Source organism: Schistocerca serialis, chromosome 2 (assembly GCF_023864345.2).
Source record: "Schistocerca serialis cubense isolate TAMUIC-IGC-003099 chromosome 2, iqSchSeri2.2, whole genome shotgun sequence".
NCBI lineage: Eukaryota > Metazoa > Arthropoda > Insecta > Orthoptera > Acrididae > Schistocerca > Schistocerca serialis.
This window is the reverse complement of record NC_064639.1, coordinates 550573903-550586439: the sequence shown is the minus strand read 5'-3', so window position 1 is coordinate 550586439 and position 12537 is coordinate 550573903. Positions and strand designations below refer to the sequence as shown.

Here is a 12537-nt window from a genome sequence, read left to right as displayed (position 1 = left end):
GATTACAAGCTTGCGCTTGGATCCAATTTTGCCAGTTTTGTATCTCCTTATCTTTGCTGTGCGTTCCACGTACTCCCATGAAATGAAAAAAAAAAAAACCAATCTTAACTTCTTGGAGCCCAATCGAAAAAAATCTCTTGTCTTACTCTCTTTTGTAGTTGGTATGCATTTTCAAATAATTCTGTTATTCCGTCTCTTCTCGAGACTATTACATTTTCATCCCCTTCACGTTATTTACTGATATTGCAACTGTCTGATAGATTTTCTGTACTTTGTTTTCATCACATTAGAAATGTTAGAATAATCCAACGTTACATACCTGTATTCGTGGTACAGTGATAAATTGAACATAGACATTTTGTTCTTCCCCTTTGCTATGTTTCGAGTCAGAATTTCCATATTTCAATACTAACGGGTGAGAAACATTACGGATGTTCGAAGACTTTTGTATACTATCGTTTTCAACATCCGAATAAACAAGTGTACAGGCGGTACTGTTTGCAGTAGAAGTATTAGAGACACCTGCGATTAACGTCAACAAGTGTGACTGCTGACGGTGGGTGCCTATAAAACACCTCCCAACCGTCAAGGTATTGCACTTGTACCGAGTCGTCCTCAGACAACATGGCTTCCAAGTTGGTGATCGTCGTCGCATTGGCTGTGGTAGCGCAGGTATGTAGCACGAGGTTCACACTCAGCCATATGTTATCCTGGGTACGAACTTAATCTCTTGGGCTTGGTGGATTATGAGCACCCACTTACCCGTTTCCAAGATAAATTGTATCTTTGCACAACAGCCTCAACAGATTTCCTGGGCTTCTAGGGACAGAACATCACATTAAAACTGGTTCCTTTTTGCCATTTAGAATAATGGATTCTCTGCATTTTATCTTATACAGCTCCTGTACACACATCTTTGAAACCACTGCTTCGTTTGTTGCTGGCCTTATTATCTTCGCCGTCCTGACAATCTTTAGGTGTTACAACCAGAGCGAGCCGATTCTGCTAGCTGTGTTTTAAATCATTTACCAAATAAACCACGACAGGCTGTTCTACTGGCTACTGTCACATAGGAAACTGTACGTGTTTCAGCAAGCTATTAGTGTGTAAACTCACGTTTAACGTTTTCGGAAGGTTGACTAAATACTATGAGAAGCTCACATAGTACAGTGTGCAGATACTTATGACACAAAAACGCATCGAGTCTTTCTGACGATCGACAAATATAAGTTCTGAAAGGTTGCCAGTCGGGTTTTATGCTTTTAATGAAACAGAAACTGTTCCGATTCTTTGCAGGACAGTGCTATATTAGTCTGCGAATATGGACAATACCAGATGGTATTATTCAAATTCGGCAATAATTAGTGCCAGAGGAGACGTGTTATTTCATTCTTTTCTCAACAGACCAATTGTTGACATTTCCAGTGGTGTTTAGATGCAATTCCATCCTGGCAACAAGAGCTACACCGTTGGCACGACAGTGAACACAATCATCTAAAATTTGATTATGTTTAATCTGTAGTTAAGATTGGTAGGTGGCATAAAATCATACAATAGGTGAGGAATGAGTTTATTGAACAAAAATTATGCATGACGCGTTTCGGAATTACTTCCATCTTCAGAAATCCAAATGCAAAGATAGCACAAGGAGAAGAGCGGTATCAGCTGTGAACGTAACATGAGATGACTCAACTGGAAACGCTTTTGTCCTTGTGTTACCTTTACACGTGGATGTGTGAAGATGGCAGTATTTCTGAAACTAATACTAGAATGGTAGCTAACCTCCTAAGTTACTTTAAGTCATACGTTTGTCACTTAAAATGTATTCGCAGAAATCGGCCAGTTACCTTTCGTTTCATTATGACCATACCATCCTGACCATTGCATTATGTCCACAACGCCTTACATGTGGAGAAAGGCTGAATCGTAAGCTTTTGGTTGCGAACAGCGCGATGGTCTACTCGCCGAATGAGGTTGTTTTTTTCTGACAATTAGTAGTTTGTTTTCGTTGAACCTCTGAATCACCACAATGGCGAAACCACTTATAAGAGTTTTGGTGATTGTAATTCTACCTGGAATGTTTTGATCTCGTCGCACTATTTTTGTGAAGACTATTCTCTTCAATGTATATGTAGGTGAGTAGCCATTTTAGCAGAAATTCTGGTACGATTATGGGAATCAGTTCTCATGAATCCTTTACTATTTCTATCAATAAAGATATATCTTCTTGCACTGTAGCTTCTCACGATTCCGAATCCTCTGAAACAACAGATACAGTGGCTCTAGAAGTTAAAGTCAAATTTACGTCACAATTATTGGCTTTGGCTAATGACACAATTACTATGGGAACTGTCCGTTGCAGTGATGCAGCAGTATGCAAATCGTATCTTTCCCCTTATTTAAAAAAGTTCCCGTTTTACATCCAAACGTAAGATATAACACGTGCTCACTTAAGACGAGTACATGAAGTCAGAATTGCGGTGAATTCAAGAATGTGAAACGAATTTAAATACTTTAACCATGCAGAGACACACGCGTTGTATATTTTTTCGTAATAATTACATGTCGAAGTACAGTAAGTGAATGTTATTACGGATCACTTCCATCTCTTCGTGCTTCATGACTTTCCTGACGGCCCTAGCACATTTCAGCAGGGCAACTGGCCGTGTCAGAAGGCCAGACTACCCGATAATAGTTTGGGGGCATGGCAGTGATCTCACGTTATGTATTGGCCACCAAACCCGCATGATACGAACACAGTGGAACAAACCAGGGACGCGACTGGGTGACACCTCCAAGCCCACAAACCTACGGCCCTCAATTTACGGGAAATATGTAACCCTGCTTAGACATCTGGTGTCACGTACCACTGAAAATCTACCAGGAACATGCCACACAGAATCGCCGCTACATTACTCTCCATAGCTTTACTAACACGGTTAGTGTTATTGCATATCGGTTTGCCTTCCATTAAAAGCTACCTTATCAAATTACCATAAACTATGATATTTCGCATTTTGCTGCTATTCCATGTACAATTTGTACTAGTTGATCAAGTTCTCTTGCTACATGTGAGGAGTTTAATGGGATTATTTGTTCTCGAATGCTTCCTACGGTCAGAAACTAAATTGCTTATTAGACATTTGAAGCTAGCAAATATCATCATTCTGTAACGACAGAAAACAACAACTGCTACAATGACAAAAGCCTGATTCTCCTCCAGAAGAACAACACAGTTACGGTAATTAATCTCCTTACAAAGAGTACCTCTTCAAAAAAATATATGCTCACACGAAACTTACTTATGTTGCAGATAAGCTTGGTAATTCCGTAATGATGTTGAAACGTTTCAGAGATATGGAGAAGCATACATGCGTCAGTTTGAAATTTCGGTCCATAAACAAGAGTATAAGGAACTTCTATCTGATACATGTAACAACAGACCACTTCTACTAGAAGTTCTTAGCTTTTCATATTTTAGGAGAAAACAATATTAAAAAAACCTAGAAAAATGGTCTAATAAACATTGACTCTAAAATGTATACTTTAAAAGCTATAAGTACATGTTCAGAAGAAGAAATTTGTTTCACTACAGGAAAGATGAACAAGTGTTCATAGCTTTTAAGGTATACAAACCAGAGGCCATGTTTACTGGACAGACTACACCTCTCATAACATGGAGGACAAAGAGCTCGTAGTAAAAGAGATTTGTTCTACAGTATAGATGATGGAGAAGTGTTCAAGTTATGCTGTTTACAACCCATGTTTAACAGACAATTTTTTGTTTGTTTACGTCCATACAATCACCTCTCAAAATGCGGGAAGCAAAGAGCTTGCAGTGGAAGTGATCAACTGTCAGAGATATCAGAACGATTTTCTCTTATAACTTTCAACTCTGTCGTTTCTGGACTAGGATCTCATGCCTCATAATGATACCTTTACCCTTCGCCATCATCGCTGAAAGTTTGTAACACAATCACGGACTCAATCTGTATGCTGAACAGTTTACCGGAATTCTAAAATCCTACATTCAAGTTGAATATGCTAATGGTTTTCAAATACCTCAATAAATATTCTAGCTGGAAGGCGTGGCACTGTGAACGCAACGTAAGAGTGAAAACACCAGTTTTCGAATCCATTACTAAAATGGCTGCTGAAAGTGAAAGGAAAGACAAGCTTGTCAGAAAATTTTTTGCAGAAGTATGTATGTGTATATTTGCTTTTATGTGAACAGCTGAATTTAGATTAAAGCTCTCCGCCATAACACTATATTACGAGGTCGTTGGGCTTGTTAAAGTAAATGCATTAAATTGGAATTTATATGAGAAGACTTTGAGATTTGACTGCTTTACTAATCAGACTTTTTTGGATCAGCGAATGTCATTGTAATTCGAAATTATCAGCCAAAACAGAAAAATTACGGAGCTTGAGGAGGACATAAAACTAATAAAATAAGTGCGAAAAGATCTAGTGATACCTAATAACAAAAACTTACTGTTACCGTATGTAAGAGTGAAAGTGGGTGAAAGAATATAGCCTAATCTCTCACTTGTCCTGAAAGAAAATTAATATTTGTCGTCTCTTTACTTTAGGTGTCTGCGTCTCCCTTGTTTTTTGACATCGGAGAAATCATCAGTGATATCAAAGACGGCGTAGAAACAGTTGCAAACGGAATCCAGCAAGGTATTGAGAACGCCGTGAATGGGAACAGCAACGGCGCTTCGACCAATGCCACTACCTCTGACAACTCTACCGCTTCTTCTTCGGGTAATGCGACCACCGCGGACAACGCAACTATCTCCGAAGTAAGTAATTATGACATGTCTCTTTATAACTTACTCTAACATAAATTATAGTTACACATTTGTCTTGCGATGTCGCTGCATAAGCAAATTCTGAATGAATTTTAATTCGTAACTTCAGCTTCTATCCTTGTCGAAGATAAAGTTGTGATCCTTATGTCCGCAAGAAAATGTTATTTCACCATATAAATTACGCATGGATGAAACTTTATGTCTATTCTAAGACATAATGTAATTCTAAGGGTTTTCCGAATGCATGTTGCTATGCAATGCCTTTTGCAGCTGCAGTATCACTGTAAACAGAAGCGAGAGTTCCTTTTGCACAGTAGTGGCTCTGCATCTGGCATATGTTCGTTCGTGGTATCGGAATATTCAGTATTCACAACTAGGTATCAGGTTTCGTTAGCGATTCAAGCACATCTAATAAATCCGTCTTTGGTTTAGTGTCCATTATAAAGTAATGCTTTAGCTGAGAGTGACTTTGCTGGAGAGTATCGTAAACTATACCCGAGTCAATGATTGATATTTGTTGCTTTTTGACAGAGTTCCTCTTCAGGCATTGAAAGCATGATTGATGCGATCACGAATGCTATGAACAACGCCGCAAGCACTGCGAAGAACGTTGCGGACAACATCTTCAACAGCGCAGAGGCATTTAACGACGCCATGGCTGCCAAAGTAAAAGATGCTTTGAACTCTATGTCTACACAGCTGAACAAAATTGAGGTAAGTAGACGAATCCTTTGACGTGAAACGATTTTGCTTGGCATGCTGAGATATGGGGAAATTAACTACCAGAAAAGGTAACTGTTTGTGATATTTGGCATCGTGCACACCAGTTTTCAGTAATTTACAGGCAGTGTTGTGTGTGGAAAACGAGAGAGAGAGAGAGAGAGAGAGAGAGAGGGCAAAGTGTTCGAAGAATATGTGGCGCGTTTGCAGAAGGTATCGATCGAAATGATCGACATAATAATTTTGTGTGTACAAAATTACCTTGTATGGACCAATACTGGCCGACAAAACATCCAGGGAACCCTAAACTGTTATCATCGTGGTAAATATTCTATGTCAGTGGTCGAAATGAACAAGGCAAACCTTAAAATTTAGAGAGCGAGGTGCAGCTGTCGTTCGCTACACAAATGATCGTAGGACACTGAAAGTGAAATCGCGCTCTAATTCATAGTTATAATTAATGATTCATTGCTAGTTTTGAGCTAAGGTTTGTCAATTGTAAGATTCTGATTACTGAACATGTGCAGGATGTCTACAAGTCCTTACATGGGACCTTTAGGAGTGATAGATCACGTCACGGAGAACAACTTTTGTTACAGACAAAATGTTTATTGGTCGTTCCCGGAGACATTAGATGTCGTTTCGCCATATCTAAGTAGCTCAAAACTGCCATAACCCATTGTAATGTCCTCAATTTTCTCACCGACCACAAGGCTGATGTCGAAAGTGTACGCTCTTATCGATGACTGGCGATTAAGTGTACAGATGCAGTACGGTTGTCAGCGAATTGGCAAGTTCTCAGACTACCTATATTTTGAATTGCTTTCAGCGAAGAAAAATGATTTATTTGTGTGGCCATGTGCTCTACTTACTACTGCAGACAACGACAACTGCTCGGGAATAAAGTTTCAAATACTCTCGAAGAATAATGAGATGAAACAAAACGTATAATTGCTCGTAAACGTGCCGATTCGTTTTCACTTCTAATGCACTTTCACTTGTACTTGCACTTGCACTAGCTAATGCAACGAAAGGATAACGTTCTACGACACGGGGCGTGGAATGTCAGTAGCTTGAACATGGTAGGGAAGCTATTAAACCTGAAAAGGGAACTACAAGGGCTCAATCTAGAGTGAAGTGAAATGGAAAGAAGGCAAGGATTTCTGGTCGGATGAATATAGAGTAATATCAACAGCAGCAGAAAACGGTATAACCGGATTAGAATTCGTTACGAATAGAAAGGTAGGGCAAAGAGTATATTACAGTGATCAGGTTAGTGATAGTTTTGTTCTTATAACAATCGATAGCAAACCAAAACCGACAACAATAGTTCAGATATACATGTCAACATCTCTTGCTGGAGATGAAGAGATAGAGAAAGTATATGAGGATATTGAAAGGGAAGTAGAGAATGTAAAAAGAGATGAAAATGTAATAGTGATGGTGGAATGGAACGCAGTTATAGGGGAAGGAGTAGAAGAAAAGGTTACAGGAGAATATGGGGACTGGTGAAGGAATGAGAGAGGAGAAAGACTAATTGAGTTCTACAATCAATTTCAGCTAGTAATAGCGAATACTCTGTTCAAGAATCACGAGAGGAGGAGCTATACTTGGGATAGACCGGGTGATAAGGGAAGGTTTCAATTAGATTGTATCATGGTCAGACAAACATTCCGAAATTAGATAGTGGACTGTAAGGCGTACCGAGTAGCAGATACAGACTCAGATCACAATGCAGCGCTGATGCTCAGTAGGCTGAAGTTCAAGACATTAGTCAGGAAGAATCAATTCGCAAAGAAGTGGGATACGGAAGTACGAAGGGATGACGATACACAAATGAAGTTCTCTGAGGCTATAGATACAGCAGTAAGGAATAGCTCAGTAGGCAGTACAGTTGAAGAGGAATGGACATCTCTAAAAGGGGCAATAGGAGAAGTTGGAAAGAAAAACGTATGTAAAAAGAAGACAACTGCGAAGGAACCATGGGGTTTATATCTTTCGAAACCTGGGAAAAGGCTTGAATAAACTTTTGGCGTGCCAGTGTTTGGCTTTGTTATTTCCACTGTATCTGTTTGTCCGTTTAACTAATAAATAATTTAATAATTATGATAATGATATAAAAGGGCATGGCATTGTCTGTTATATTCAAAACTGTGTATGAGTTTCAAATGTGTGAACAGCGTACGTATAAAATCCTAGATGATGCGCTGAGGCGAGAGCGTCAGTAGTGTCTACAATCATAGTACATCTGCGCGTGCACTGTGGTAACCGAGGGTTCTGGGGTTCAGACGTGTGAGACGGTAGAGAGCCCGGTATCGGCTGACGTGTCCGCCGTGCTGTTGCAGTCGCTGGTGGAGAGCGCGTTCTCCGACGCGGCGTCCGACCTGGCTGACAAGGCGTCGAGCGCGGTGTCCGCCATGGAGACGGCGGTGGCCGCCGTGGGCAACGCGACGCAGGACAACATCGCGAGTGCCGAGCAGGCGATGCAGCAGGCCGCCGCCGCCGTGCAGGCCCTCAACACAGCCGCCGCCGACGACTCCTCCGCCAAGGCGCAGATGGTCGTCTCCTCCATCGAGGAGGTACGCTTCGGTTTCGTTCCGTCGACAGAATTGCGAGTAATCCTTGCTAGATCTGCACGAATACTCCACAACCCAGTGTACGGAGCATAGCGGAGGACTCCTTGTACATTTTTTTTTATTTTATCCATACTGGATGAGAGGTCGTGGTTGTGAATGTCAATGTTAAAAAAATATCCGCTCAACCACTTGTTTATAGTGTAAAACACTAAGATTGACACCGAGCGAGGTGGCGCCGTGGTTAGACACTGGACTCGCGTTCGGGAGGACGACGGTTCAATCCCGCGTCCGGCCATCCTGATTTAGGTTTTCCGTGATTTCCCTAAATCGCTCCAGGCAAATGCCGGGATGGTTCCTTTCAAAGGGCACGGCCGGATTCCTTCCCCGTCCTTCCCTAAACCGGTGAGACCGATGACCTCGCTGTCTGGTCTCCTTCCCCGAAACAACCAACCAACCAACTAAGATTGACGCGTTTCGGAAGTCAAGCTTCCATCATCAGAATAATAAAAAGTAAAAGAACCTGTTAAAACTCGCTAAATGGAACACGCACCAGGCACAATAAAATTGATAATAAAATTAAAACATCGTGGCTACTTCGCTTGTTGCAGCCGTGTCTTCCAAGGTGCATCTCCACATAGTCGTCAAAATATAAAAAAACTCTAAAATGGTGTCGCCTATGGTGTTCAACATCTAACCACATGGCTCTCTCCTCTATCGTCGTAAACCGCCCGTGCGTCTTCTTTGATACCACGCACCACGTAACCAAACACGACACTGAAACGCGAGTGAGCTCAACCGCAAGTAAACAAGGAAGTCACAGAGATGTCTATACAAACAGATAACGTATACATGTTCCAAGGACTTCATGAAATGAGGGTATCCTGCCAATTGCTAAAAATGTATTTACTAAAAGAAACCAGTGAAATGTTTGAAAAAGTTATTTGTATCACCAGGTAGCTGTTCATTCAGTGTGTTCTGATTATCCACGCTATGTATCGTAATTTCCAGCTGTTCTAGTAGATCCAGCTTTTTTCCTTTGTCCTGTCTATGTAAAATAACGAGATCCTGATCTATTCCCAACATGGGGTGTCCCGTTTTCCAAATATGTGTGGCTACAGCTGACTTTTCGAAATTATTAAGCCGGAAAGCATCGCTATGTTCGGCCGGCTGTATTGGCCGAGCGGTTCTAGGCGCTACAGTCTGGAACTGCGCGATCGCAACGGTCGCAGGTTCGAATCCTGCCTCGGGCATGGCTGTGTGTGATGTCCTTAGGTTAGTTAGGTTTAAGTAGTTCTAAGTTCTAGGGGACTGATGACCTCAGAAGTTAAGTCCCATGGTGCTCAGAGCCATTTGAACCATTAGCCATCGCTATGTTCTTTGTAACGTACTTTAAAGGACCTACCAGTTTGGCCTACATAGCTTGCCTTGCACGTGTTACACTGAATTTTATAGACCCCAGCTCTCTCATATTTATCGCTTTCTTGCTATAAATTATTTCTTAGTTTAAATCGCAGCGTATTATTGGTCTGAAAAGTGGTATCAACTTTAAAAGTTTTGAAAATGTTAGCCACTTTTTGCGAAATATCACCGAAGTATGGTATTGTGACTCTCGTAATATTATTTGCGGCATTCTTCCTTGCATTCGCGCGCTGTTCCTGCCGTATTAATTTATTGACAACGTTTTGGTGATATACATTAGCTCTGGCTAGTTGTTTCACGATGTTCAGCTCAGTCATTCTGTCTTCTTCATTCATAGGGACTCTGAAGGCTCTATCTATCAAAGATCTAAAAGCAGAAAGTTTCTGGCTATTATTATGGCAGGAATTATTTTGTATCAACACATTTTACTATCAGTTTTATTGTGCCTATTGCATGTTCCATTTTCAGCGAGTTTTAACAGGTCCCTTTTCTTTTTATTATTCTGATGATGGAAGCTTGACTTACGAAACGCGTCAATCTTAGCGCTTTACACAAGTGGTTGAGCCGATATATTTTTTTAACATTGATTCCTTGTACAGCTGATAGACGTTTCCTCTTCCGTCCCATTTGCAAATTTAGCAAAGAAAAAATTGAAATCACTCGTAGAGAGATAATGCTAGAATTAAGGTAATTAATGAATAACAGTGGATGCAGCCTTATAGGAAGTTAAGGTTCTGCGAGACTGCTGCAATGAATACAGACTACCCAACACCCCGTTATAATAAGGTTCTAGATTCGCTAATCTTAGATGAGATTCAATAGGATCTGAAAAGTATGACAGATCTCAAGAGTTGTGGCGCAGATGGAGTAACTGCTGAACTTATTAAGTATGGAGGGACGATGCGCGAACTGAGACTGTTAGATCTATTCAGTGAGTGCCGGCGAAGTTATAAAATCCCTGCTGTCTGGAAAACCGCTGAGGCAGTTTCTGAGTTTAAAAATGGCCAAAGAAATGAGTGGGATGATTACAGGGGTAAAACTCTCAGGAACTAGGCTTATAAAGATTACTCAAAAACAATAAATAATTCTTTGAAAGTGAAAACAAATGGCTGATTGGGAGAAGAGCAAAGTGGGTTTAGGAAAGAACGCTTGTACAGTGATAAAAATTTTCATCATCAAGAGAATTTTAGAAAGGCGACGAGAAGTCAGAACGGAAACACGTATTACTTTTTTCCATTTCAAAAAGCCTCTGACACCTTGATCAGAAATAGATTATAGACAATAATGGATAGGCAAAGATACCCCATGCACCTTAAGGAGGTAAACAAAAGTATACATGATGACGCCAAAATAATCATAAAGTAGCCACTTCAAAACCAGGTTAGATGGTAATAAATCAAGATGTCAGTTTAGAATGCAACATTTCACCGATTCTTCTTAACATTCACGTTGCAGACCTGAAATGGAAAATAAAATTAAGTGACTTGGTGTATGCAGGTTATGTAATTGTATTACAAACGAGAGACTCTAAACTTAACTGCTACTAAAGCTAAACTGATGATTCACTAAGATAAATCCCTGTCCGATCTGAGACTGTTAAAGTAAACAAGATGCTTAAGCAAGTCTGGCACGGAAAAGAAAACAAATAAATTCCAACACACATGGGAAACTACAAACAAAAATTTAAAAAATAAAGTTAATAAAGCCAGAAAATTGAACTTCTGTAAAACAACGTCATGCTAGTGCTACTTTATGGCAGCGAATACTCGATTGAGACAGCTTCTGTACAGTTTGGAAGGTAGGAGACGAGATACTGGCAGAAGTAAAGCTGTGAGGATGGGCCGTGAGTCGTGCATGGATAGCTCAGTTGGTAGAGCACTTGCCAGCGAAAGGCAAAGGTTCCGAGTTCGAGTCTCGGTCCAGCACACAGTTTTAGTCTGCCAGGAAGTTTCAAAATCAATGTCTTTTTTTATAGACAAGAGTGCAAGTAATCCACCGTTAAAAGCCGATTGCAAATATGTTTAGTGAAATGGTAGCAATCAACAAATCTTATAGCATCAAATCGTCTTTATGCGCAATAAATTGATCAGATGTTTGGTACTTAGACCACTCCACTTAATGAAATAAATCATATTGTTAACACTTCTTTATGCAATACTGAAGGTTCCTTCGATGCTGTCACTGAGTGTCGGTGTTAACTTTCATTTACTGTCCGCCATCCGCGAAATTTCTTCCACCGTGTAATTTACACGAGCAGAGACTCTTCGTCTGATACACATTCTCAGCCATCGGCGGTGTGCGACGGTAAATATTGCGCTTGTTTAAAGGCCCTGAGCTCCACCCAGGCGCTGTTCGACAGCGTCAAGTCCAAGCTGAGCAGCGACGCCTCGTCCAGCACTTCCAGCGACTCCAGCACTTCCAGCGTCTCCAGCAGCAACAGCACCGCCAGCTCGTGAGAAGCGTACCGAGCAGGAGAGGAGGCCAGCGGCAGGCGACAACCGCCAGGAAACTCTGTACAATCTCTGACGAAATAAACGTGTGAAGCAAAACATCATCTGAACCGTGTATTACTTCCTGGGTATCTATTACCATATCACGACATTACGTAGTACAGCACAATCGGAGGAAGGAATGGTGATGTGGTATCCCTTAAATGATAGTGAGCGGTCGCGTAGAATGTGAGAATTCCGCAAATGGGGCGAGAGGACAGAAGCGTGCAATGTAATAATCCCAGCTTTCAGTAACGGTTTGCCAGTCAGATAGTAATGAGGCCACACAAACAGCTATACTCGAATAGTGTAGACTACCTTAAAATATAAGTGAAGCAGACGTAAGGGCGAAGAAACGAACTGAAACTAAAATGTTGAGAGGGTATGTGTTGTATTTTCAGTAATTACAAAATCGAGACAAAATGGCTCTGAGCACTATGGGACTTAACATCTGAGGTCATCAACCCCCTAGAACTTAGAACTACTTAAACCTAACTAACCTAAAGAAATCACACACAT

General features: G+C 40.8%; 1 protein-coding gene across 1 annotated transcript; it reads left to right on the top strand.

Annotated features, from left to right (window-relative positions):
* Positions 1–539: 539 nt before the first annotated feature.
* On the top strand, positions 540–12055 carry LOC126457546 (uncharacterized). Its single transcript, XM_050093952.1, has 5 exons — positions 540–672; positions 4593–4805; positions 5346–5528; positions 7880–8113; positions 11857–12055. Exons 1-5 carry the CDS (start codon positions 625–627, stop codon positions 11983–11985), a joined length of 807 nt encoding a protein of 268 aa, XP_049949909.1. The 5' UTR covers positions 540–624; the 3' UTR covers positions 11986–12055.
* The last annotated feature ends 482 nt before the right edge of the window (positions 12056–12537 follow it).

Bases quoted from the DNA above. Each gene is read 5' to 3' on its own strand.
- LOC126457546 (XM_050093952.1), top strand. From the start codon at position 625: ATGGCTTCCAAGTTGGTGATCGTCGTCGCATTGGCTGTGGTAGCGCAG. The intron at 4,806-5,345 runs GTAAGTAATTAT...GCTTTTTGACAG, and splicing joins ACAACGCAACTATCTCCGAA to AGTTCCTCTTCAGGCATTGA. The intron at 8,114-11,856 runs GTACGCTTCGGT...GCTTGTTTAAAG, and splicing joins TCGTCTCCTCCATCGAGGAG to GCCCTGAGCTCCACCCAGGC.